This window comes from Amblyraja radiata, chromosome 33, assembly GCF_010909765.2.
Source record: "Amblyraja radiata isolate CabotCenter1 chromosome 33, sAmbRad1.1.pri, whole genome shotgun sequence".
Taxonomy (NCBI): domain Eukaryota; kingdom Metazoa; phylum Chordata; class Chondrichthyes; order Rajiformes; family Rajidae; genus Amblyraja; species Amblyraja radiata.
The window spans coordinates 10,013,924-10,041,554 of NC_045988.1; the positions used below are offsets into that span (position 1 = coordinate 10,013,924).

The 27,631-nt window shown below is 41.9% G+C and overlaps 1 protein-coding gene across 1 annotated transcript in view; it reads right to left on the bottom strand.

Moving 5' to 3' along the window:
• sik2 (salt inducible kinase 2) overlaps positions 1-27,631 on the bottom strand; it is a 103,827-nt gene that overhangs the window by 60,655 nt on the left and 15,541 nt on the right. Inside the window, exons 2-3 of the mRNA XM_033049673.1 lie at positions 8,556-8,672; positions 7,572-7,635 (exon numbers count right to left, since the gene is read on the bottom strand). Of these exons, the coding sequence (XP_032905564.1) occupies positions 7,572-7,635; positions 8,556-8,672 (181 nt within the window). The remainder of the gene's footprint in view (positions 1-7,571; positions 7,636-8,555; positions 8,673-27,631) is intronic.

A 27,631-nucleotide genomic window follows, 5' to 3' on the forward strand; every position in this document is an offset into this window, starting at 1 on the left:
GGAGAGGAAAAGAGGGCAAGATGGATCTAGTGGGCAAGATAAACAAAAATCACAAGAGATTCAACAGGTATATTAAGAGAGAAGCGATGGCTGGGGAGGGATTAGGTCTGCTTAAAGATCAGCACGGTTAATTACTCAAATCCACTAGAAAAGCCAAGAACAAATTTCTGCATGAGGAATTTTGCAGCACAGAAACACATTTCCTTTGTTTTTAATGCCCTCTATACTAATTACCTCAATTAAGAATCTGGTCCACGTTTTAACTACTATACATATTTTTCCGCAATTCAGTTTTGAATTAATTTGTATAATTATACTCATTTAGTACTTTGGAACAAAAAAGCTTTGATAATAATCTGGCAAAAGTTCTCACTCTGGTTTCCTTGGTGAGACGGTCCCAGAGCCCAAATCCACCTGTTGGGTTAGTGCCACATTTGCAGTTTAGACCACAGGCGTCCAATGGAGCCAAGGAGAAAACATACTTCCTGTATTTACAGCTGCTCCAACATTTCAGCATATTTCAAATGCTCCGAAGCTGAAACTGCAGCATTTTATCCGTTGTCACCTCCTTACTAATTTACTTTAACATCAGGCCATCAAAACTCAGCTTCTCTCAGCCTTTGACAACTGCCACAGAGAATGTTGCGCAGTAAACACCACACATTGAGCAGAGACATGCATTGATTTACAGCTCTCAGCTGCTCCAGCTGAAGTGATCTAATGATGGCCAATTACATTTGCTGCTATTGTACATGTGTGACATATCTGCACTTATGTGGACGGACTTTGTTCAGCAGATAACATTAAAGAGGTCATTTTAAATCAGCCCCTGAGTTTTGTACTTCTCCATTACTAAAGCAAATCTCACCGTCCACTGCCACTAGTTGATGCTGAAGGAGATGTGTTCATGACTTGTCAAGGCCGTAGACAATGACCCTCGTTTTGACAAACAAAAAGGTTGAATGAAGCGAGGTTTACGAGGATGATAAGCAAATGGTTGAAATGACAAGAGGTAGTCTCATTCCAACACTTCCCCACCAACTCCCACCTCCCCTCCTCAAACGTTGCTGCTTTACCCCTCTGCAGGCAATGATTCACGCAGAAGAGTGATTTTCCAGGAGCCAACACTCTTGCCAGTATTTCATTAATCAGTATCAGGGTATGGTTGTATAGTCCAGAGGCTGGAGAACAATTAATTCCATTTTAATAAATCCGGAAATAAAATGCTAGCATTTATAATGGTGATCCTAAAAGTGCTGAATTGCTGAAAATACCCATAAGATTTACTAATGTCCTTTAGGGATGGAAATCTGCCTGTTTTAATTAGAACATGCCCTAAAGAAATCGAAGGTTTGAAATATAATCAGTCGGAAAAATTGTTTGACATTTTGGCTTCACAGAAAACTGCATTATCACCCCAAATATGAACCCAATTCTAATCAAATGAAGGTTGTAGGTGACAGATGAGAGGTGGCATAAGAACAGCTGAGTATGCTCAGCAAAGTCATGATCTAGTTCTCTATTAAACTTTTACAATCACACTACACTTTCCACACAAATACACTTATCTTCCCACTGATTGCTACACATACTTTAACAAGAATAATTGTAATCAGTGTGTCACTGCAAGGTAACAAACTATCTAATTACAGAAAAGGATGAAAGAAACTATCTTGAATTATGCATTTTACTGCATTAAACATGTCAGCTGGAGATCTTTACATAGTCATTGGTCATCCAAAGCATCACTGACAGGAAGCAATGACGCTGGAATTGTTTACATCTTCATAGTCATAGAGTGTGGAAACAGGGCCTTTGGCCCAACTTGCCTACACCGACCATCTTTGCTGCATATCCTCTAAACCTATCCTATCCATGTATCTATCCAATGTGTTTTAAACGTGGTGATAGTACCTGCCTCTACTACCTCCTCTAGCAGCTTGTTCCACTACCCACTGTGTGAAAAAGTTGCTACTCAGGTTTCCTATTATATATTTCCCCTCTATGCCCTCCTGAATTCTCTTTTTAGCTAACTCCTCAGTTCCCGAAACTCCTCCAGGGATGCACTTGATCCTAGCTGCCTATACCTGCCCATGCCTCCTTTTTTGTGATCAGAGCCTAATTTCTCTCGTCATCCAAGTTTCACATTGTTCCTTTGTTAGAGGTAGAGTTATATTTAATTCTAATACTCCATTTGTCAATTTTCGATCGTGATAGAGACTCCGTGAAGAGGAAAAATGTGAATTCAAACCAATTTTTGCAAAACATTGAGATAAATACTAGCCCTCTATTTCCAAATCAAAATCCAATGGCTTGCTTCAAGGACTCATGACCTTTCTTGGTGACAAAACAATATTCTTATACAACCAAACCCACAAAAATATGAACTTATTCTATTAATATAATCTATTGTGCTTAAGCAATACGACAAATAGGAACGTTTCTGGGATGAATATAGTTTGAAAGACACGTGATATCGACACCCAACTTCTTCTTAACAAGTGTGCTTTAACTTTGTTCATCTTCCCCTTCATTCGCATTAGAGAAATATTTCCATCAGGAAATGTCTCAAAGTCAAAGTCAATTTTATTCATCACATTATCTGTGACTTGTCCAAGAGGTCAATAAAAGGCAAATTGATACAATAAGTATCCATGAAACTAATAAAGTGACAAAAGGAACTGGTACTGTCCAACGTTACGAAGAAAAGCAATGGCAGTGTCACTTCCATCAAAGCAAACAGGCTCCAAAACTGTCACCTTCTTCAGTTTATAACACAAGCAACACATGGTCATCTCCCAATCATTGTGGAGCTCTGACATGTATGTGTGTGATACTGTCTTATTCTAAGGGAGCTGATATTATACAATCCTCTGTATTCACCTTCAATCTCCATAGCTGGGAGTGTGTGTGGCACTATGGACACTGCCGGACATGGCTAGATTAAGTGGATAGGCTACCATACACTGGAGTTTAGGATGAGGGGTGATCTTATTAAAACACAAATTTTAAGGTGCTTGGTAAGTCAAAAGTTGTGAGGATATTTTCCCTGATGAGGGAAGCTAGAATCTGGAGAGGGGGCGTGGGATTAAATTATTTCAACGGGTTGAGAATCTTTGGAATCCTCAGCCATAGAAAATTGAATGCTGAGTTATTATCATTCATGGGTGAGGTCGATTTTTAAATGGCTGGAAACCAAGGGTATGGGGTCGGCCCAAGAGATGCACTTAAAGTCAACAGTCCAAGATCATTGGATGCATAAGAGACTGCAGGTGCTCTAACATGAAGCAAAAGGACATCCTTGCATCCCACCTCTCACCAAACTGTGGAGTCCTGATGCAGGGTTTCAGCCCAAAATATCAAACGTCCCTCTGCCTGCACAGATGCTGCCTGACCTGCTGAGTTTGCCAGCTGTTTACTTTTTGCAGTTGATCTTATTGATTGGCAGAGCAAATGGTTTAACCTATTTCTCCAATTTCTTACAATCTCATCAAAAGGCAGGGTAGGTGGGGTGTTTGCAGATTTGGTTAATAAAATTATCAAGTGAACAGCTTCCTCCCCAGGAGTCACAAGACTGTGTGCTGGTGCTGGAATCCTGAACAAAAAAACAAAGAGTAGGAGGAACTCAGCGAGTCAGGCAGCATCTGTGGACGGAAATGGACAGACGGTATTTCGGATTGGGACCAGTCTTCAGACTGAAGGATTAGCAGTCCCTACATAAGATTTCTACTAATTTAAGAAATGCAGAAATAGCTAGGATAAAAAGCAACTAGTGGTACAAAATGTAGCCTAGAGACATTGCAACAAAGGCCTTCCTTTGACGGACTGAGCTTCATGCTGGCTTTCTCTAAGCAGGCCTCCTCTCATTTCATCAACGATGAACACACTTCCTCTACAAATTTTAGCCAGTGCCCTACAATTGGCAGGAAACAACCAATTTACAAAAAGACACAACAAGCAATTAAAACTGTCAGCAGGAAGCGTGGATTACTCAAGCCTCCCATTAGCCAAGACAACTACCAACGTCACACGGTTGCACCCTCACTTATCTGAACACGGATGTGTCCTTGCTGGGCCGTTTCCCATTCATCCCTGCATCCCACCACCAACCAATGATCTGAGAACATACCAGGGTCAAAACAAAATGAGGGAAAATTTGTGCAGTTAACGATGAGAAGAGAACAGGGTTCACAAATTGTTTCAGAGGAAGATGAAAGTCAATTTCAACAGGAAAAAGGAAACAGACTCTAGTCAAGTCAGTGAACTTTACAGAAACGCGTAATTGTGGCAGAGAGTTGCCCAGAATTGAGAGTAGGGAAACCACAAGGGTGTTCACGTGGGATGAAATTGTCATCAGTGAATGCCTGATGCAGCGGCAGATTCTCAGAGCAGGGGTTTCACTCCACAGCAGACTACATTGTACCCAAGTAATAAATCATGATAATCAAGGCAGTTGACTGTGATATGTGAAATGGAGAGAAAGAGAGAATAATAAAAAGGGAAGAAAGGAGCAATGAAAAGCAAACACAAGAACGAAAAAGAATGAGGAAAAAGTGAGAACAGGTAAATGTGAGGGAAAGAATGTGAGGTAGGAAAAAACAGAAAAGGAAGAAAGCACAAGGTAATATGAGAGAGTGAGTAAACCCCATGGAACACATACAAAAAAGAGAACAAGAAAAGCCTTCCCTTTGAGAAAGAGAGGAGGCATGAACAACGAGATTGAGAAAGAGCATGAGAACCCAAGTGAACTCAAGAACAAAGATAGACACAGAGCTGTAGTAACTCAGCAGGTCACGCAGCATCTCTGGAGAACATGGATAGGTGACATTGAAGAGGTGCTGCCTGAGATGCTGAGTTACTCCAGCACTTTGTGTCATGATTTGTAAACTAGCATCTGCAATTCATTGTTTCCTTAAAGAACAAACTTATTTTAAAGAGTGTTTAGAATTTTCAGCAACTGCATTGGTTTCCTCTGGAAGCTCCAGTTTCCTCCTAGATCCCAAAGACGTGCGGGTTTGGAGGTTAATTGGTCCTAGTGGGTAGGCAGAGGGATAACATAGAACTAATGTGAATGGGTGATCAATGGATGGCGTGGTCAGTGAGCCAAAAGGCCTGTTTCCATGCTGTATATATCAACTCAAATTAATTCAATCAATGAATCAAACATTCACAGAAGAGAGACATGGCATAATATAACAGAGCTTATAATGTGCCAAGCATACATCAGCCAGTGGGGTAACAAGAAAGATCATAAAACTACTTAAATGCTGATGCAGAACAGTCAACTCTTTCATGTTCTTAACAGAATTCTACATCAAAGCAGCTCAATTAGAAGAGCTTATCGCACATTATTAGATTTTGTATTATCTAAGGCTAGGTTGCCAAGCAGGTTAGTATTGCTGGGGCCTATGAGGTGACCAGGTTTGTATTGAGAAAGCTTCCTGCACAGTCTATTAATTTAGGCTTAGCCTTTCATTGTCTATATTTGTTAGATGTATTGATAGATTATTTCTACTGTGCATATGAATAATAAATTTTTTTCTGATTTTTTCTCTTTGGATTTAGTTGACACTTTCTGATGAAGTGGAAGTAATGTATAGGCTGTGAAAGAGTGTGTTCCCATTGAGATGGCATCTCTGGAACGTGTACCCATTGAGATGGCATCGCTGGAGTATGTTCGCACTGACAAGAAATCCTTGAGTTGTTTATAATTAACAGGATAACCCTGGATGATGTCCCTTTGACAGAGAGTACCTAAATTGTTTCCCATTGACAAAGACCTCACAAGTGTGTTTCTGAACCACATTTCTGGAGGTTTGTCAGCTGGGTATCAATGGATTGCTCTCTTACCTCCAAGTCATACTAAACAGTAATTTACACCCCCCTCTGTGCACTGTGACTACAGTGTATATCATCCACAAACTGTACTGAAGCTACAACTCCTTCCCCTAGCATTCATGAAAATGATTGCAAGGATAATGTAGGCAGCTCACAAGCATCTTCTCCAAAGCAATGCAGAATGGATAACAAATGTCCCATAATGCGCATGACCCCCAAAATGAATTAAATACAGCAAGTTCCAGGATAAAAAATGTGATCCAAATCCATTCCTCCCCCTCCTCCTCCAGCTTTCCACCACCTCCACATTACAGCCAGGAAATACTACAGTGAAATTCTGCATTCAGTAATGGCTCCAAAAGCACAATGGATAAAAGACTTAAGTTGACAGAGTGCGTTGGGTCTAAAACTCCTCATAATCTCAATGTCCAAATGGCTAGGTGAAGGAAGCTGTGATCACTGGTTCAAATGTACAATTGTACGTGATTGTCATGTGTACCTATGTACAGTGAAATTATTTTATTTGCCTACAGTTCAGTGACAATCCTGCTAATCCGGCACAATCACACTAATGATAAGAATTTATGATAGTAGACCACATTGAGTCCGTACACAAGAGATGCCATGTTTTACGTGAAATCTTGTATCCTTCAAGGCTGACTTAAAACGAAAATGCTTATGCTCCTGCACAGATAAAAAAGGCACCAATGACAATGCATCAGTCCTTCAGTGCAACACAAAGTGTATGGGCTAGATCCTGCAAGGAGCTCAAACAAAATTTTCTTGCAAACAAAAATCCACTCTCAAACCATTCAGAGATCACAGACAGTAAAGATTCCATAGTATCAGTGCAACCCATCTTAAAAAAAAACCTTTAATTTATGTAATCCAAGTTGCCCAAAGTGTCTATTAGCCAAGAGTTACTTTTGAATTTGCACCTACTGATCTCCCATTGCAATAACATGATAATGCCTAGATAATTTATTTATCAATTACGTTGTCTTTGGGATAAATAGTGGCCAGGACACTGGAGACAGCATCCTCTATTCTTCTTCAAAAGGATGCCATTGGCTCTTGATGGTTCAATTAATAAATGGGGGTGGGAGATTGTAACCTTCACGTGGTCCACCCTGTTTCGACGAATGCAATCAACCTAGTGTGCACAGAAGATCAAACAGAACAAGTTGTCTTACAACTTTAGACTATGCAAGATGAAGAATGAATAAATGCAGGCCTTAGCTTAATGTCTCATCTGAGAAACAGTACCAGAATACAATAAAACATGCTCCATGGCTGCAAAGAAACATCAGCCCATGTTGGTGCTTACTGTCTGCAGTGTCCTGACAACATTGATGATAAATAAATTATCTAGTCATTATCAGGTTATAGCAGGGATATCAATGTGTGGAAATCTCATTGGATGTGAGACACACCTGAGAGAGAGAGAGACATGAATGCCCAACTTCTGTCTCAGAAAAAAGAGCCAGAGCTGGCAGTCAGCCACACACCGAGTTTATCTGCCAGAATTTGTGCCTGTGGACGAATTACTGAGTGCCACTTCATTACTGAAGTTCAGTTCGCTCTCTTACAAAAAAAACAAATGCTGTGGCTATCCCCTCTCATTTTGTAAACCCATTTTAACCTGAACATATATACCAGATGTTTTCACACATGTAGAGTTGTGAGAACCGGTGGACAGACATGGACAGAGATGCAATGAGACAAACACTTACCGAAGATCTCTCCATTTTTGGCATACTCAGTTACAAGATACAGCATATTTTTGGTCTCCATGACCTGCGAACACAAGAAAGAGCAAGTCAACACCTACCTCAACTGAGACCATCAAACTTTACATATTGAAAAAAACCCACAGGCTTGCGGTACGAATGAACCAGAAAAATGAAGGTACACAGAGTGCCAGCAAAACCCACCTTACACCTAAGATAGACAAAAAAAGATGGAATAACTCAGCAGGTCAGACAGCATGTCTGGAGAAAGAGAATAGGCAACATTTCAAGTCGAGACACTTCTTCCCACCTTACACCTAAAATCCACACCCAAAATATTTCCTGTAATCCTTTAAATGACTAAAAGCTTTTAGTTATGAGACATTAAGCAACATTAAAAATTTCATAGTTGCAATAAAAATCCGAGTATTAGCCATCCGTTGTGTTACCTTTGCAGACTGAATCTCAAACTACATGCAGAATTGCAAGTATTGCTTTTGTGCAAAAAAATCAGCTGCATTTTTACCACTCCCCAAATCTACTCGGCAGCATCTTTGCAAGAGTAAAGATAATTAATCACTAATGCAGGGTGGGATGGAAGTGGAGACTGGTGGAGAGAAAGGTGAAATTATGAGTACAAGAGACTGCAGATGCTGGACTTGCTGGAGCAGAAAAAACTCTGGAGGAACTCAGCATGTCAGGCTGCATCTGTAGAGGCAAAGGAATGTTCAAAGTCTCTGGTGCATCTTTCTACAATCTTATGTTGCCAAATCAGCCCTAATCTGATGGAACGGCCAAGCAAGTGAAGGAACAGTATGGCCCTCTAAATGTCTGTCAGCTGGATCTTGAGTCAGTGCAGGAAGAAACCACCTCCAACTAGCATTCCAATCACTGGCATCCTTTTCATGAAGTGTTAATGATTTTTTCAGTTGAAACAAAGATCTTTTAGGAAAAGAAGGTGACAGGAGTTAAATTTGATTTATTTACCTGGTAGAGTTTGATGATGTGTGGATGATCCAGCAGCTTCATTATTTGAACTTCTCTGTATATCTTCTCCAAGTTCACAGCATCCAGTTGAGACTTGTCAATGATTTTTATTGCCACCTGTTAGAGAGAAAGAAAAATATGAAATATATAAATGAAATGTCCCAATCACTGAGCTCCTGCTTTCTAAGCTGTCAAACCATTGCTTTTACTTTCTGACTTTAATGCTCTTCAAGAGCCCCAACACCACCTCATCTTAATCTCACACTGCTCTTGTATACTAGTATTCTCCACACTGATCTTGCTATTCCCCATTTCCTTCTTCTTGGTGAATACAGAAGCAAAGAACTAATTTTGTACCTAGCCTACGTTCTCTGACACCAAGCACAAAGTCTTTATCTTTGATTAGAACAAGGATCATGGGGAGAAGGCAGGAAATGGGATTAGGAGGCAGAGATCAGCCACGATTGAATGGCCTATTTCTAGTACACTCAATGGGCTGAATGGCCTATTTCTACTCCTATAACTTGTGAACTTTGAACAATCCCACCTTCTCTCTGCTTATCCTCTTGTTTTTTTTAATGTATGTAGAATAGGTCTTGGGACTTTCTTTAATCCAACTCACCAAAGACATTTCATGGTCCCTTTTGGGCCATCTAATGGCTCACATAAGTTCTTTCTTATTTGCTTTATATTCCTCTAAGTCTCTGCCTGATTTCATGTTTTAAAACTTACATACACTTGCTTTTTTTTAACCAAATTTACAAACACTAATCATCCAAGGTTCCTTTATATAGAACATAGAACAGTACAGCACAAGAACAGGCCCTCTGGCCCATAATGTGTGTGCTGAATATGATGCCAAGACTTTATCACAGCCTGTCCTGAACTTTGGCCACCTGGCTTATAAATGTCACCAACATGTCAGATGTGAACTTACGCAATAACAACTGCACCCAATTTACTCTCCACGTACCTACCTCAATCACTTTCTCAGGCAACTCGTTCTATATACCCACCACCCTCTGTGTGAAGAAATTGTTCCTTAGGTCCCTTTTAAATTTTCCCCTCTCAACTTAAGCCTATGCTTTCTAGTTTTTGGTTCACATTGCCTGGGAAGAAGACTTGTCTCTGACCCTCATGATTTAGGACTCCTCTAACATCTAACATCATCCTCTAACATCATCCCACAGTCCCCTGAAGATTCTTCGGCCCACTCTCGGATATAGACTTTCACAGAGGTTTAGGTTTGTTACTGTTGTATGTTCCAAAGTACAGTGAAAAGCTGTTAATTAAATGCTGCCCAATCAAATCAGTTAATACCACACATAAATACAATCAAGCCAATCTCAAGTACAATAGGTAGAGCGAATAGAAGATACAGTGTACACATATTGATCTCAGCAAAATGTCCAATGTCTGCAACGAGGTAAGTTGGAGAATTGGGACTGTAGCCTAGCTTATGGTAGGACTGTTCAGAAGCCTGATAGCAAAGGCGAAGAAACTGTTCCTGCATCTGGTGGTGTACGCTTTCGAGCATCCGTGTCTCCTGCCCGACGAGAGCAGTGAGTAGAAGGAATGAGCAGGGCTCGAAATTAGCGGTTGCCTGGGTGCCAATGACCACCCAAAGTGCCGCTGGGCAACCTAAATGCCGAGTCATTTTGACCAGCTTGGCACTACAGATACTGGTTTATAACGAAGATAGACAAATAAAACTGGAGTAACTCAATGGGTCAGGCAGCATCTCTGGAGAAAGGGAACGTGACGTTTCGTGTCGGCGGCGACGATGTAGTGCGGAGCAAAGATATGGGGTGTGGGGTGACGAAGGGTTGGAGCGAATGACGGGCCCCGCACAACAGCGGCCAAAGATCCTATAGGACGGTATATAGGATCTTTGGCAGCAACAGCGATAGTGGCTCCTCCTCCTCCAGCAGCCCGCCCGCCCTGATGGCGGCCGCTGCTTGCCAATGCGCTAACGGCCATAACCACTTTCAAAACAAACCCTCCCGTACGCCGAGGCCGGGATGAAGGAAAGAAGGGAGAAGCCTCCTTCCGCCGTCTGAAGCAGCTGCACCACTCGGCCCCGAACCGTCTGTTGGCTGGCGGAGGAGGGGAGGCGGTGGCTAGGAGATCCCAACTGCCTCCCCCTTTGGCGGTGGCACTTGGTGGTGGACAGGGACGGCCAAGGCAGCGGGGCGATGATACCGTCCGTGTCCAATGAGCGTTGACCTTCCTCCCTCCCCCCCCCCCCCTCTCTCTTGTACGCCCCCCTTATCCTGGGACCCCTCCTCTCCACTGTTCCCCATTCCCACCCCTATTCAGTCCTCACCGACATCCCCTGTGCTCCCCCCCCCCCCCCCCCCCCCCCCCCCCCATCTATTCATCCTGCACTGATCTCCCTATCCACCTCGCATTGATTCTCCTTGCCCCCCCCCATCCATCCTACACTGGTCCCCCAATTCATCCTGTACTCACCCCGTTCCCTTCCATCCTGCACTGCCTCCCCCATTCATCCTGTACTGATCCCCTCATTCATCCTGTACTGATCCCCTCATTCATCCTGTATTGATCCCCCCCGATCCATCCTGTACTGATTCCCTCATTCATCTTTTACTGAGCCCCCCATTCATCCTGTACTGAAGCTCCCTGTCAACCCCACTGACATCCCTCACAATTTTACCTATTCCAACCAACACACACTAATTCCCGTCTCAATCCATCCATCCCGCACCTTGCCTTCTCACCCCCCCCCCCATCTATCCATCCCGCACTGATTCACAGCCCCTCCCCCCCCGACCCTATTGTGCTGGAAATGTCTTCAGAGCGAAAATTGACTATGTTTGATAACGGAATGCAATCAAATGTGTTTTAAATCCCAATGTTGATTTGTTTTAATCCATAAAGATTGATTATTTAAATTGTGAACACGTGAAACATTAAAACCACAGTGTTCGATTGTCACTGCTACCGTCGACACTTTATTGCAGAATTCATTTTAACGGCAAATCAATGCTCTTAACATGGAGTACCAGTACTGTTATTTAATGAGCAACATTCACAACTATACGTTGGATTTATCCAGGTTTTACTTCTACAGTCGGTCATATACATCACAAATTTGGTCAGGAGATATTTCGGTTGAAATTTTAACGTTAATTCTGGTGGGAATTATGGAAATAGCATTTATCAATAATTTAAAAAAAATCTGCTGCATACAAACTGGGTATCTTCATTGCTGTTCAAAACACATACATTTCATCTGAATGTCCGGTAATGTGGCGTTTTGACACCTTTAAACATATTACCAAAAGAACATTTGCTGCAGTTATGTCCTTTGGCCATCTCGTCAGTTAGTGTAATATTTAACTTGTCAGATGGGTATAGTCGGTTTTAACAGCTATTATCATAAAATGCCTTTAGAAATTTCCTTGCAACCTGTATATTTTGTTGTGGATAAATTATGTGGGAAGCGAGAGTGTTTCTGTACCAATAGCAATAACGACCCATGCTATGGCCATGTCATGATAATTTACGGTCCTTCACAGAAAACATGCTTGCATCAATCTGTAGTATGCATGGTTAAGCATATATGGTATCATGGTCCAGGATTTAGTGACACAGGTTGATCATACGCTGAATAATCCAACCACATTTTTGTTGGGAAGTGGAAAGAAATAATAGAAATTGCAATGTGTAAAAAGAGTTGAGATACTGTATTGTAACTTTGCTGTGTGTAATTGTGGTACATATCTTGTCTTGATTGGTGAATATGTTTAGTTTGTGACATTATTTGAAGCAGAAATAATATGTGAATGCTTCATTGAGCAAAATTCCAACTGGTAACTACGCACTTAGTTTGAGCACATTATCGCACTCGTCATGCAAGCTGTCTTAAATTGGCCACCTAAACGGTCATTTGGCAACCTAAAAAGGCTGCCTAAGTTACCCGGCATGCAACAGGGAAAAAAAGTTAGTGAGAGCCCTGGACTAGGTTGGGAAAAGACTGATTGTGTTGGCTGCTTTCCTGAAGCAGCATGGTGGGGTCAATGGTAGACGGAGTCACAACCTAACTGTATGCTTTCTATGATGTATCTTTAGAGGTTTGTAAGAATCATTGGAGATATGCTGAAATTCCTCAGTCTCCTGAGGAAGTAGAGGCGATGGTGTGCCTTCATAGCTTACACTTCAATATGGTAGGTTCATTACATTGTTGGTAATATTTGCACCTAGGAACTTGAAGCACTCAACGTCCAGGAGCAGAAAAGACTGCAAAAGGCTGTGAACACTGCCCAGTCCATCATCGCCTCTGACCTCCCCACCATCGGAGTCGCTGCCTCAAAAAGGCAGCTAACATCATCAGAGGCCCACACCATCCTGGCCACACTCATTTCACCACTGCCATCGGGAAGAAGGCACCGGAGCCTGAAAACTTTGTAACATCCAGGTTTAGGAACAGCTACTTCCCCACAGTCATCAGGCTATTAAACACGACAACAAATAAGCTCTGAATTATAACAGACTATTATTATTATCGCACTATCATTGTTTGTTTTTTGAATATGTGTGTACATGTATATATACACACACTGAACTTTTTTTCTCTTCTTATGTACTATGTTTACATATTCTGTTGTGCTGCATCAAGTAAGAATTTCATTGTTCTATCTGGGACATATGACAATAAAACACTCTTGACTCTTGATTTCTACTTTGATGGTGATTACAGCATTATGTGAACCAGATATATCCGAGAACAATGTGGGAAGCCAGATGAAACTGCAGGCTCTCTGCTGAGATTTACGAATCATCATTGGACACGAGTGAAGTGTTGGAAGAGTGGAAGGTGGCTAATGTTGTGACTCTTGGTAAGAAGGGTTGCAAGGAAAAGCCAGCGAACTATAGACCAGTGAGCCTAACATCTGTGGTAGGCAAGTTATTGGAGAGTCAGAGTCATACAGCATGGAAACAGGCCCTTTTACTCTAGTCCCATTTGTCTGCTTTTGGCAGATGTCCCTCTAATCCTATCTATGTACCTGTCCAAATGTTGTGAGGCACAGTTTATCTGAAATTACCCATCGAATGCTTTTATCATCTCAATCAGATCATCATTAAATCTTCTGTGCTCAAGGAAATATCAGGTCAGTTCATGTGATAGGAGTAGAATTAGGCCATTCGGCCCATCAAGTCTACTCCACCATTCAATCATGGCTGATCCATCTCTCCCTCTTCATCACATTGTCCTGCCTTCTCCCCATAACCTCTGACACCTGTACTAAACAAAAATCTATCTATCTCTGCCTTAAAAATATCAATTGACGGCCTCCACAGCCGTCTGTGGCAATGAATTCCACATTCACCACTCTCTGACGAAATAAATTCCTCCTCATCTCTTTCCTAACGGAACATCCTTTAATACTGAGGCTATGACCTCTGGTCCTAAACATTCCCACTAGTGGAAACATCCTCTCCACATCCCTCTATCCAAACCTCAGTGATCTCTTCAGTGCATGGGCTGCTGTAACAAAACCACAAAGGGCATGTGGATTGCAGAGGCTGAGCCAGGGTACAAAATTCCCATGAGCATACCACAGATCTGCATAGCAGAACATTCCAAGGTGCTATCGATGAAAGTTCAAAACCTAGCCAGATCAGATATTTGGGCAGGTGATCCTAAGCTTGAAAGAAGACTTATGTTTCAAGAAGTGTTATGAAGGGGAGCAGAAAGATGAATGTGTTTAGGAGAACTCTTTCTGGTTTAATAGTCACTTCATACGTCAGCACTGCTACTTATGTAAGTTAAATACATCCTGTATAGAAGCTTCATTGTCAAAGTGAAAACAAAGACTTACATTTTATATAAAATATATAATGAACCCTTTCATGAACCCATGATGTCTGAAAGCACTTTAAGATAATGAAGTACTTTTGAAATGCAATAATTGCAATTATAGGAACCAGACAGCCAATTTGTTAATAGCAAACTCTTCCAGCCAACAGTGTGATAATGATCACGTAATCTGTTGGTTAAAGATAAATATTGGCTGTGAGACACTAGGCACAAGTCCTTGTCCCCTGCTCTTCCTCAGGATAGCACCACATGCCCAGTGTAGAGAAGTAGACTTTCATTCTACAACTGATTCAAATAACAGCACTTCCAATCGTTCAATATTTTTACGGTGCTGGAGCTAATGAAACAGCTTCGCTGAGATGTCAATGTGGGAATTGGTCCTGTGACCATTGCCTCTGAAGATTTTTTTGAAGATCGACACAAAATGCTGGAGCAACTCAGCGGGACAGGCAGTGCCTCTATAGAAGGAATGGGTGACGTTTCGGGTCGAGACCCTTCCCCTGAAGAAGTCTGGTCCCATCCCGAAACGTCACCCATTCCTTCTATCCAGAGGTGCTGCATGTCCCGCTGAGTTGCTCCAGCATTTTGTGCCTATCTTCGGTGTAAACCAACATCTGCAGTTTCTTCCTACATGGAGGTTTTTTTGGGTGTTTGTGTGCTTTCCAGCAAAGAAGGTGATGCTTTGTTGAAGGTTCCAGATGAAGCATATCGCAAGGCCAAACCAGAGTCTCATTCCAATCCAACTTTGTGTGTTTATAAGTAAAAATGAGGTAACATTCTCATATTTTAGTACTGTCCATTTAAATTTGAGCTATTTTAATTCAACATAAATCTTCCAATCATATACAATCTCCACCATTGAACATACCATTTTGGATATTTATGAAACCTTTTTTTAGAATCCTGTGTTATAGAAGTTTAAAAAAACACTGATTTCATGACTTTTCACTGGGAAAATCACAGTAGTTCGGATTTTTGGTGAAATCTCGTGCTTTGAATATATGACCCGAGTGTGTTGTTTTTCAAGTAGCTGGACAATAGAAATGTTAGGGCAGTGAGGGCAGCATTAATGTACTGGTATATGTGAATAACTAAAGTGTACCACAATTTATCTAAGAATGAGGCAAAATGTTTATTTGAACGAATTGAGTAACTGCCTTTGAATGGATTCTTGTGGTTTTGGTTAGAGCTGGTTGTAGTAGATCAGGCTTTCAGCTGAGGCCTTGGGATTAACCCAAGCAGTAACTCATGCCTCTTTCTGTTCATTATTATTTCCCACAGTTGCTGAGGTTCACTGCCAGATGTACTGAGCTTGAGTTTTACTGATGTCAAGTGATTCCATTAAACATATATTCATTTACAGATTGGTAATTCAGAGTGAACCACGTTGGTGGTCTGGAATGGTTAGGCAGGATAAGGACAGGGAAGGTCTCCTTCTCTGTACAGCACACAAACAGGCCCTCAAGCTTATGACGTTCGTATCAACCAGAAGCCAATTTAAATTGTACATCTGCCTGCATTCAGTTTATATTCCGCCACTCCCTTCATATTCATGTCTGTCTAAATGCCTCTTAAACATTGTTATTGTATTTGCTTACAGCATGCTATGTGGCAATGTGTTCCAGGAACACACTCCTCTGTGTAAAAATAAAACTTGTCTTGGAATTCTTTCCCCTCTCACCTCAAAGCTATGTCCATTAGTATTTAACATTTTCATCCTGGGCGAGAGGCTCTGATTATCTACCTTATCTATGCCTCTCATCAGTTTATATACTTCTATCACGTCACTCTGACGCTCTAGGTTTTGGTTTATTTTTGTCACGTGTATTTTATCACATGTACAGTGAAAAGCTTTGTTTTGCATGCCTTTCAATCTGATCACACAATACTATACATAAATACAATCAAGTCAAACAAAAGCTTTTATTGTAACTCCATACATGTGACAATAATAAATTAAACTAAACTCGTACAATAGATAGGGCAAAGGGGAAGATACAGAGTGCAGAATATAGTTCTCAGTATTGCAGTACACCAGTTTCATAAACCAAATCCAATGTCCTCAATGGGGTAGAGGTGAATCGAACTACCCTAGCTTAAGGAAGGACTGTTCAGAAACCTGATTACAGAGGGGAAGCTGTTCCTGAGTCTGGTGGTGCATGCTTTCAAGCTTTTGTACCTTCTGCTGGATGAGAGTGAGAGGAAGGAAAGATCAGGGTAGACCGTTCTTTTGATTATGTTGGCTGCTTTTCCGAGGCAAATGTAGAGAGTCAATGGTGGGGAGTCTGGTATGTGTGACTGACATCCACTGCAATCCAATCCAAGTTTGTCCAAATTTCCTTATAGTTAATATCCTGTATTCCAGGCCGCATTCTGGTAAACCTCTTCTACACCCTCTCGCAAGCCTCTACTTCCTTCCTGCAATGGGGGGACTTTAATTATACACAAAATGTCAAATGTGGTCTAACCAATGTTTTATACAACAGGAACATGACTTCTCAACTTTTATAGTCCAGACCTGACCTATGAAGTCTGCATACCACACAAACTAGTTATGTTGCAGTCATAGAGATGGAAACAGGAAAAAGATTGTGTATTTACCCAATCTATTTGTCTCATGATTTTGTACACCTCAATAAGATCAGCCCTCATCTTCCTTTGCTCCAAAGAATAAAGTCCCAGCCTGCTCAACCTCTCCCTGCAGCACAGGCCGCCGAGTCCTGGCAACATCCTCATCAATCTTCTCTGCACCCTTTCCTATAACAGGGTGACCAAAACTGAACATAATACTCCAAATGTGGCCTCACCAATGTCTTGCACAACTGTAACAAGACCTCCCAACTACTATACTCAATACTATGACTGACGAAGGCCAATGTGCTGAAAATGAACCATGTGAGTTCATATTCAGCTAAAGTCTTATCCATTATGTTAACGCCTTTAACATCTGCAGTAAGATGCTGCAAATGCTTTACCAATCGGTGGCAGCCAGTCTCATCTTCTTTGCTGTTATGTGCTGAGACAGCAGGGCGAAGGCCACGGATGGTAACAGGATTTACAAGCTCTTCAGAAAGGCTGGCTCTGTCCTGGAGGCAGAGTTGGATTCATGGGAGGTGGTCTTGAAACGGAGGATGCTCCTCAAACTGCGGAGCATCTCGGACAATACAGCTCACCCCCTCCAAGACACACTGGTCAACCCGAGGAGTACCTTCAGCAAGAGACTGGTTCCACCAAGATGCAGTACCGAACGCCACAGGAGATCCCTTTTCCCAGTGGCTATCAAACTGTACAACACTTGCCCCTTCTATTGTGGGGTAGACTGATTTCCGTTCCCCTTCCCCCCCCAATCTTTGCACATCCTCAATTCTTTCCACTCGTCACTTTAACTTCATGTTTCATGTATCTTGTGTTTTATGACTGCTGGCAGATCAACTTCCCTCCTGAGATAAATAAAGTTCCATCGCAGGGGTTCCCAACATTTTTTGTCCCGTTTACCCCTGGCAACTTTTCGAAAGTAAATTTAGCCCCACTCTGTTTTGTTCAGTAATTTGAGTTTACACTTCTCCCATAATAAAGCAACTGACAAAAGGGACATTTTAAAATACAGTTTTTAACAAATCCAGAATCAACAAATTTACCCCCCGAGTAGGCAAAATTTACCCCCTGGGTGGGAACTCTTGTTCTATCGTATCGTATTATGCTTCATACAAACCATCTCCCATCCATAAATTTCCATTCTTTCTCCCTCGTATGTTTATCCAACTTAACTTAACTGCATCAATTCCAGAGCATTGAAATCTTATAATTGTGTTGCAACAAATAAATTAAAGTAATTTGCATTGTATTGCTTCTTTGCTGGTGACTCTTTTGCTAAACCTGTGGTAATTCAACTTATTCATCAGAAATATTTCATGGTGTTACTTCAATACCCTGTACAGGAAGTATTCCATTATGAACTAAATAGGATTAGATGAAGTAGAGCCTTTAGCAGAGCTCTGGAGTGTTTTGTAAAACAGAGACTTTGTGGTACAAGGGACTGGGCAGAGTCCAAACTCTCCTCAGTTTTTCATGTTCTTGAACAGAGCAATTGTCAAACCTGGATGCTTTTTACACTGCATGTAGAAATTAGTACGAGTCATTGGGGACATGCCAAATTTCCTTAGTCATCTGAGGAAGTAGATGCATTGATGTGCATTCTTGGCTCTATTGTCAATGTGGTTGGAACACATCAAATTGTTGTTGACATTTACATCTAGGAACTTGAAGCTCTCGACCATCTCCATTTCAACGCCATTCATACAGATTGGAGTGCATATGCTACCCACTTCCTGAAATCAATGACCAGCTACTTCATTTTGCTGACATTGAGGGAGAGGTTGCTGTCTTGGCATCACATTATTAAGCTCTCTCTCGCCTTCCTGTACTCTGTCTTGTTATTGTTTAAGATCCAGCCCATTATTGTAGTGGTATCTGCAAATGTGTAAATGGAATTAGAGTAGAATTTGACCGCACAGATGTGTGTATAAAGGAAATATTCTAAGGGGCTAAGTGCACAACCATCGAAGCAATGCTGGCATCTAGCAGAGGAATCCTGTCAGTTCCATTCTCCAGTCTTGCAAATACCTTTTCTCTCAAATACCCTTAAAATTATTATGTTGGCTGCTTTTGGCTTCTTGTTGGAATAGAACCTAGAGCGATTTTTCAATTAAATTGTATTGCAAAATGAATGCATCATGAGTGTAATGAGGTCTCCAGGGTGAAGGAAGACATGCCAAATGTCACTGATTAGCACAATCAACCATTTCATATCACATTTAAAGAATGCATCCAGTATTGTTTTAAATTGCGCACCACTTTAAAAAAATAATCGATTTTTACTTCTAAACACATATTCAATGCACCATGCCTGGTGTTCAGTCATCAATACATCAGTCAGGTAATTGAGCATAGAAGTTGGGATGTTTTGATACAGATGTACAAGATCTTAAGATCGCACTTGGGAGTATTGTGTTCAGTTCTGGTCACCTTGAAATAGGAAAGATGCCATTAAACTGGAAAGAGTGCAGAGCAGAATTACGAGGATATTGCCAGGACTTGAGGGCTTGAACTATAAGGAGAGGCTAAGACTGTATTGATAGTCATACAGCACGAAAACAACAGCCCAACTTCCCCATGCCGACCATTAAGCCCTATCTACACTAGACCCATCAATCAGCCTTTGGCCCATATCACTCTTTTCCTTTCCTATCCATGCACCTGTTCAAATGTCTTTCAAATGTTGTTATACCACCTGCCTCAACTACCTCCTCTGGCAGCTCATTCCATATACCCACCACTGTCTGTGTGAAAAAGTTGCCCCTCAGGTTCCTATTATATCTTTCCCCTCTGCCCAATGTCCTATGCTTCTTGCTACCCCTGCTCAGGGTAAAAAGCTGCATTTACCAGATCAATTTTCATCAAGATCTTATACACCTCTCAGGCTCATACGCAGCAAGGAACAAAGTCCGCGCATGCTCAGCCTCTGCCTTCAACTCAAGCACGAGTCCTGGCAACATCGCCAAAAATATTTTCTGCACTCTTTCCAGCTTAACAACATCCTTCCTATAGCAAAGTGACAAAAACTGATGCGGCCAAATGTGGCTTCACCGTCTTGTACATAACTGTAACATAACAACGTCATCCATTGCTTCTCTCCAAAGATGCTGCCTGTCCCGCTCAGTTACTCCAGCTTTTTGTGTCTAACCCCAATTTATATCCTCAATACCCTGAATGATACAGACCAATGAATTGAATGCCTTCATGACAACCATATCTACCTGTGATAGAGGCCTGGATAGAGTGGATGGAAAGAGGATATTTCCAGGGAGCAAGGAAGGACTGTCGGATTGAATTGAACTTATTTCTATCCAAAAGGCCTGACAGGTAGAGTGGATGCTCAGGGAATTCTCTCCACACTCCACATTCTCTCACCCCAGCAGCCTCCGCATCCAACACATTATCCCCCGACATTCCCGTCAACTCCAAACTAACCACCACTAAACACATCTTCCCCTCTACACCCCTTTTAACCTCCAGCAGAAACCGCTCTGTTCACAATTCCTTGGTTCACTCATCCCTTCCCACCCAGCCTCCCCAGGTACGTTCTCCTGCAACCATAGGAGATGTTCGTTGTTTTGCATCCAACACATTATCCCCCGACATTCCCGTTAACTCCAAACTAAACAATCTAAACACATCTTGGAGATGTAACACCTGTCCTTATACTTTCTCACTCACTCCATCCAGGGACCCCAACAATCCTTCTGGTTAGTCCGAGGTTCATATGTATCTCCTCTAACCTCATCTACTGCATCCGATGTTCCTGATGTGGGCTCCTGTACATGGACGAGACTAAACGTAGATTTGGTGACCGTTTCACTGAACACCTGTGCTTGGTTCGCCTAGACCTACAGGATTTCCCAGTTGCCAGCCATTTCAACTCCCCTTCCAATTCCCATACTGACCTTTCTGTCGTTGGCCTCCTCTATTGCCAGAGTGAGGCCACAAGCAAATTGGAGGAACAGCACCGCATATTTTGCTTGGGTGGCTTACAACCCAATTGATCACTGAATTCTCTAATTTTAAGTCACTTCATCTCATACTCCCTTCCCCTCCCCCTCTCTCCTTGCCCCATTTCTCCTCCCTAGTTGTTTTACCAGTTCCATAATTCTCCTCATTGTTTCTCTTGAGATCACACCTTCCCGAGCCAACAATGGACCTACCAGGCACCGGCCTGCCTGAGGCCATTTGTGGCTGGCCCTGATAGGTTTCTCACCATCTGCTCTTCACCTTCCTCTCCCATCCCCTACTTTCAGTCGGTAGAAGAGTCCCGACCCGAAACGTCACCCATTCTTTATCTCCAGAGATCCTGCCTGACCCACTGAATGACCCCAGCACTTTGTGCCCTCTAAACCTTTCCTAGCTATGTACTTGTCCAAGTATCTTTTAAATGCTGTTATAATGCCTGCCTCAATTACCTCCTCTGGCAGCTCATTCCATATTCCCACCACCCTCTTAGTTATCGACATATTTTTATGGGCCTGTTAAGCCCCAGGAAGAAAAAATATCACTCTTCTGTTGTCAGTACAGATGACAATTAAGCACTCTTGACTCAACTCGACTTTTAACACAGTGGACAATAATATTCAGTGCACTACCACTAAATCAACATGAGTCATGCTCAACAATCTAGGGGACGTTAATAATCAGTGCAAGTGTAGCTCCATTCAATAATACAGGAGACAGAAATAATCAGCGCACATGGATTTTGGAAAATATACCCAAGAAAACACAAAGCTATTTCATGGTTCTTTGTTTCCAGTGAGCAAGAGAGAGAGAGAGAGAGAGAGAGAGTGAGTGAGAGAGAGAGTTTTATTGTCATATGTTCCAGAACAATGAAATTCTTACTTGCAACAGCACAACAGAATATGTACACATGGTACACTGTAAACAATATAATAAACACGAAAAAAAATCAGTGTGTGCATTAATTGAAAAATATTTAATAATAAAATGTTCTGTAATAACAGCATTACTACTGCATTCACAGGCATCAATAAGAAATGTCAGTATGCAGTTTGTTACACAATACACTTAGCTTTGTGGTCAGAGTATATTTATTTTAGCTTAACACCGTCAAACAGCATTTGTGGAGGGAATAGATAGGCAACATATTTCAGACTTTAGACAAAAGAAGGCTCCCAGCCAGAAACGCCGCCTGTCCATTCCCTTCACAGATGCTGCCTGACCGATTGAGTTCCTCCAGCACTTTGCGTTTTCCTCAAGATTCCAGCATCTACGGTTCCTTACTATCCTTAGCTTGTTCCCTGTGGATGGTTACATTGTTCACAAAAACAAGATAAAAAGAGTATTTAATTTGCATTGATTTTGTCAGGTATCCCAATGTATCATAAAAATCACCAACTTTTAAGTGCTGTCAATGATAAAGCTGCCAGTTAGTTAGTAACACAAGATCCCACAAAGGGATAAGTCATTAGATAATGTAGAATGGAGTACTTTATTGTCACATGTTACAAGGCACAGTGAAATTCTTTGCTTGCATGTAAATAGCAGCCACCTTCTGCGCCGACAAAGTTACAAAGTACGCCATCTTCTCCTTTGTTCTCCGCCCCCTTCCCTGCTCCGGGACCCCCTTTTGTTTTCCCACTCCCCCTCCCTCACGCCCTCCCTCACGCCCCCCCCCCCCCTCCCCACACACTGGGTCCTCCATTGTCCATTGTTGTTCCACCTCCCACACGTGTGAGTCTTTACCAGAAACGTCACCTATCCATGTGCTTCAGAATTGCTACCTGACCCACTGCGTTACTCCAAAACTTTGTGTCTCTTTTGTAAACCGGCACCTGCAGTTTACATGCGTCTCCAATTTAGGTTTCTACCATTGAGTTCAAAATGCTTTCGGAGAACAATGCACAATTTGGGTGTGTTGCAGAAGTGACAAACGTTATTTTGATAGTAGTTGATTGTTTTTGAAATGGAAAACCACATTGGTTAATGATCATCTCGAGTCTCCTTTTACGCAGACGGTACTCATTTAGATAAAGTGACGGTGATGCAAATAGAAGGTCATGATTATGCAATACAAGTCCAGGAATCAGCCTACTGACTAACATACAAATGGGAATGCTCTTTACCAAGTCAATCATTAGTTCAGCTGGTCATATCAGACGCTAAACCATTGGGTGAATTTAATATATTACCAAGTGTTTGTGACATTAGCCACGGAAATACATCAGTATTCTACTCCATAACTTGGAGAGCATAATGCCATAAAATGCATATCATCTTTCTAATAGTCAGGTCAATTCCCGCAGTTAATTGCCAACTCAGAGACATGTTGATCATTTTGTATGACTTCATCCTCACGCAGAGGCTTATTGATGAACCATCCAGGGAGGTGGCGAGTGGACCAAATTTGGCAAGTGAGATTACTGGTACATGGGTGGAGGTAGGTAGGGGAGGGCTTTACTGGCACGTGGGGGGAGTAAGTGACAAAGGCTAGAGGTGAAAAGGAGACAAAAGCTTGTAAGAAAAGGAGAGTAGAGGAGGAGTGAAATGTAAAGCCGGAGGGAGGGGTATGGGTGGAAGTGAATAGGGGGGAGGGAAAATAAGGGGGATTAAAGGGAAATGGGCGAGTCAGGAATGGGAGATGAGTGTACAAAGGGGAAATTATCAAGCTGACATGGTGGGTGGGAAAGGGGGGGGGGGCACGGGGAAGGGATAGGATTGTGAGCTGCCATTCCATCAAATGAGAGTCAATCATTCATTGAATTAAGCCCTGACGTGGAGTACTGAATTCACAGAGCCCATGTACAGGCTCATTTGGAAACTAATCTCACAACTCTTGGGCAACTGCACAATCACTCACTGAGGACATAAAGCAAGATCCCTCAAGTCAGTTCTTGGTCGGTATACTGAAGTAAACCCTAGCTAACCATAACAATTCTGTCCATTAGGTCAAAGAGCCGTAAGCAATTGCTAGTACAAGCAGATTGTGATGCAATGATGAAGTGGCAAGGCACGGCTTGGCCATAAAGGCTTCTAAGACTTTATTGATGATACAAAACATCAACCACTAAACTGATTTTTGAACGAAATTGAAAGGATAATAGTACTGAATTAACAAACTTGATGGTAAAAATCATGGGGTTTCTAATTTCTTTACCACACCTACAGGAGAAACATGAACAATTATACAATGAAAATTCCTTTATTTTCGCCTCGCCTTGGCTTCCGGGCAGGCAAGAGGTGGGCTCAGCCTATCTGGTTTTTCCTTATAGCTCAAATCTTTCTGATAACACCCTTATATATAGATCGTTTCTGCACCCTTTCCAAATTAACATCCTTCCTTCAGCAGGGCAACCAGAACTACACAATACTCCAAATGGGCCTCCTTACTAATATTTTGCACAATTGTAGCATGACACCCTGACTCCTGCATTCAATACCCTGACTATTGAAGGCAAGCATGCCCACCCCTGTCATCATTCTCATGGATGTATGCACATTCACTTCATGGTCTCTCTGTTTTACAACACTCCACAGGGCCCAGCCACTTTTGGTGCAGGTCCTGCCCTGGTTTTACTTACCTAAATTCAACGCCTTGTATTTAACAAAGAGGGACGGGGCGTTAAAAAATATTATAAATATCTTCAAGCTTGACATCATATTGCACTTGGTACCAAAAGCATTCTTGCCTAAATTTAATTAGAGTCATTTGGCATGAAAACAGGTCTTCGGCCCAACTCGTCCATACCGACCAGGATGCCCCATCTAAGCAAGTCCCACTAGCCCACATTTGGTCCATATTCCTTTAAACCTTTTCAATCAATCTATCTGCATAAGCATCTTTTAAATGTTGTACCTGCCTCAACTACCTCCTCTAGCAGCTCATTCCACCACCATCCGAGTGAAAAACTTGCCCCTCGGATTCCTATTAAATCTTTCATCTCTCTCGTTAAACCTATGTCCTCTGGTTCTTCATTCCCTTACCCTGGGTAAACGACTCTTCATTCACCCTATCTATTCCCATCATGATTTTATACACCCCTATAAGATCACCCATCAGCATCCAGCACTCCAAGGAATAAAGTTCTAGCCTGACCAACCTCTCCTTATAGCTCAGGCCCTCGAGTCCTGGCATCTTCCTCGTAAATCTTTTCTGCACTCTTTCCAGTTTAATGACATTGAAATATAAAATATGAATTTTCCAATTCATACATAAGGTGCTTTTATCCTTACAGTCCAACTATCATGGAGGTACTCAACATACTGCTCTATCCACACATTAAAATATAAAACAAAATTTAGTTTTGTTTGATAGAAAATAAAGTTCTATTCCACCTTTGGGTGCAGTAATCAAACCTAGCATATTATTTATTTTAGTTCCAGTCTGTACAAAGGCATTATTATAAAAGCCACTAAGTTCTATTCTGTGGCCCCATATATTCACCAGCTTCAAAACTTTATTAAGATACCTACGTTACTCAGTGAAACATAATACTATCTTCAGAAATCAAGATTTGGGCACACGTGGTGATCTTCAACTATATTTTGTTGAACACATGCCAACTATGCAACTTTATTCCAATATTTTATGAGCCTTTCTTAATCTTTACTTAAGATAACAGACTGAGGTTCTGAAGGAGGGAGAGCAAGTGGAGACTTCAAAAAGATCCTTCAGTAAGATAAGTGCATGGACCATAAAGGAGAATGAACTGTGTGAATTATAGATAATACTGAAATTAGCTTCCCTCTCTGCCCCAGGCAGTTTGGAAATAGTAAGCTACATTTATGTTCTTGCAAAAAAGACATTTCTCACATCGGTTGCCTGCACCATTGGTGCATTATACTCTGTAGGTCTTAAGTGAAGACAGCCAAATGCAGCCAATCAGGGTAGCTGCAACAGTCTAGACCAATCAAAGCCGTGGAATTGCGGTGTACATAAATGGGCCCTTAGGCACATCAACCGAAATCCCATTTGCCCACTTCTGTCTTGACTAGTCATGTGCTTGTCCAAGTTCTTCTTAGTTTAGTGATTGTATATGCTACCACCAGCTCATCTAGCAGCAAGATCCAAATGTCAATTACTCACATTGGGTAGAGAATGGGGTACTTGGGGACAGTCAACTATATGTGGGACAAATCATATCTTACAAACTTGAATGGGTATTTTGAGGAGGTGACAAAGATGATTGATTAGGGTAGGGTAGGGGATGTTCGCTACAAGGAGTTTAGTATGGCATTTGATAAAGTCTCTCATGATAGGCTGATCCAGAAGGTTAAGATACGTGAGATCTCTGGCGACAGTCGTAGACACATACAGCACAGAAATGGGCCCTTTGGCCAAGATACCCTATCTACATTATACCACTTGCCCGTTTGGCCCATATCCCACTCAACCTTTTCTGTCCATGTACTTGTTTGAATACCCTTTAAATGCTGTTATAGTACCTGCCTCAACTACCTCCTCTGGCAGCTCGTTCCATACACTCACCAACCTCTGTGTGAAAATGTTGCCCCTCGGATTCCTATTAAATCTTTCCCCTCACCTTAAACCTATGTCCCCTGATTCTTGATACCCTTATCCTTGGTAAAAGACAGGCATTTACCTTATTTATTCCTTTCATGATCTTATACACCTCTATAAGATTACCCCTTACCCTTCTGTGCTCCATGGTAAAAGGTAATTGCCTGCCCATCCTCTCCCGATAGCTCAGGCCCTCATGTCCTGACAACATCCTTGTAAATCTTCTCTGCACTGATGGTCATTTCAATTCAGAACTGGTTTACTCAAGGAAGACAGAGCGTTGTGTGGAAGGGTGGCATTCTGGGTGGAGTTCCATGACCAGTGGATGCGGTCGAACTTCAAGTTCCTAGGTGTAAACATTACCAACAATTTCTCTTGGTCCCACCTCATTGATGCCATGGTCAAGAAAGCACACCTCCACTTCCTCAGAAGTCTAAAAAAATTGGGCGTGTAGGCGCCGACTCTTACCAATTTCTACAGAGGCACCTTGGAACGTATCCTATCAGGGTGCATCGCAGCTTGGTATGGCAGCTGTATGCCCAAGATCATAAGAAATTGCAGAGTTGTGAACATAGCCCAGTACACCACATAACTCCCAATTTCCAACTAAAAGGTGAGAGGGGGAAAGTTTAATGGAGATGTGCGGGACAAGTTATTTTTACAGAGAATGGCGGTTGCCTGGAAAGGCTGCCGAAGGTAGAAGTGGGTACATAAGTGACATTTAGGAGACTTTTGGATAGGCACGTGTATATGCAGTGAATGGAGAGATATGGATTATGTGCAGGCAGATATAGGTTGATCTTGGCATCATGTTTGGCACAAACATAGTAGACCAAAGAGCCCGTTTTTGTGCTGAACTGTTTCATGTTCTAAGTTCTTCCGCTGCGTTCACTGGACTCCATCTACACTTCATGCTGCCTTGGGAAAGTAGCCAAAATAATCAAGGACCACTCCCATCCTCGTCACTCTCTCTTCTCTCCCAGTCAGAATATACAATAGGTTAAAAGGAGGTACCACCAGATTCGAGAACACCTTCGTCCTCACTGTTATTAGACTCTTGAATGGACGTCTCACATCTTCACTATCTCATTGTGGCCCTTGCACATGTTTTAACTGCACTTTCTCTGCAGTTGTAATACTATATTC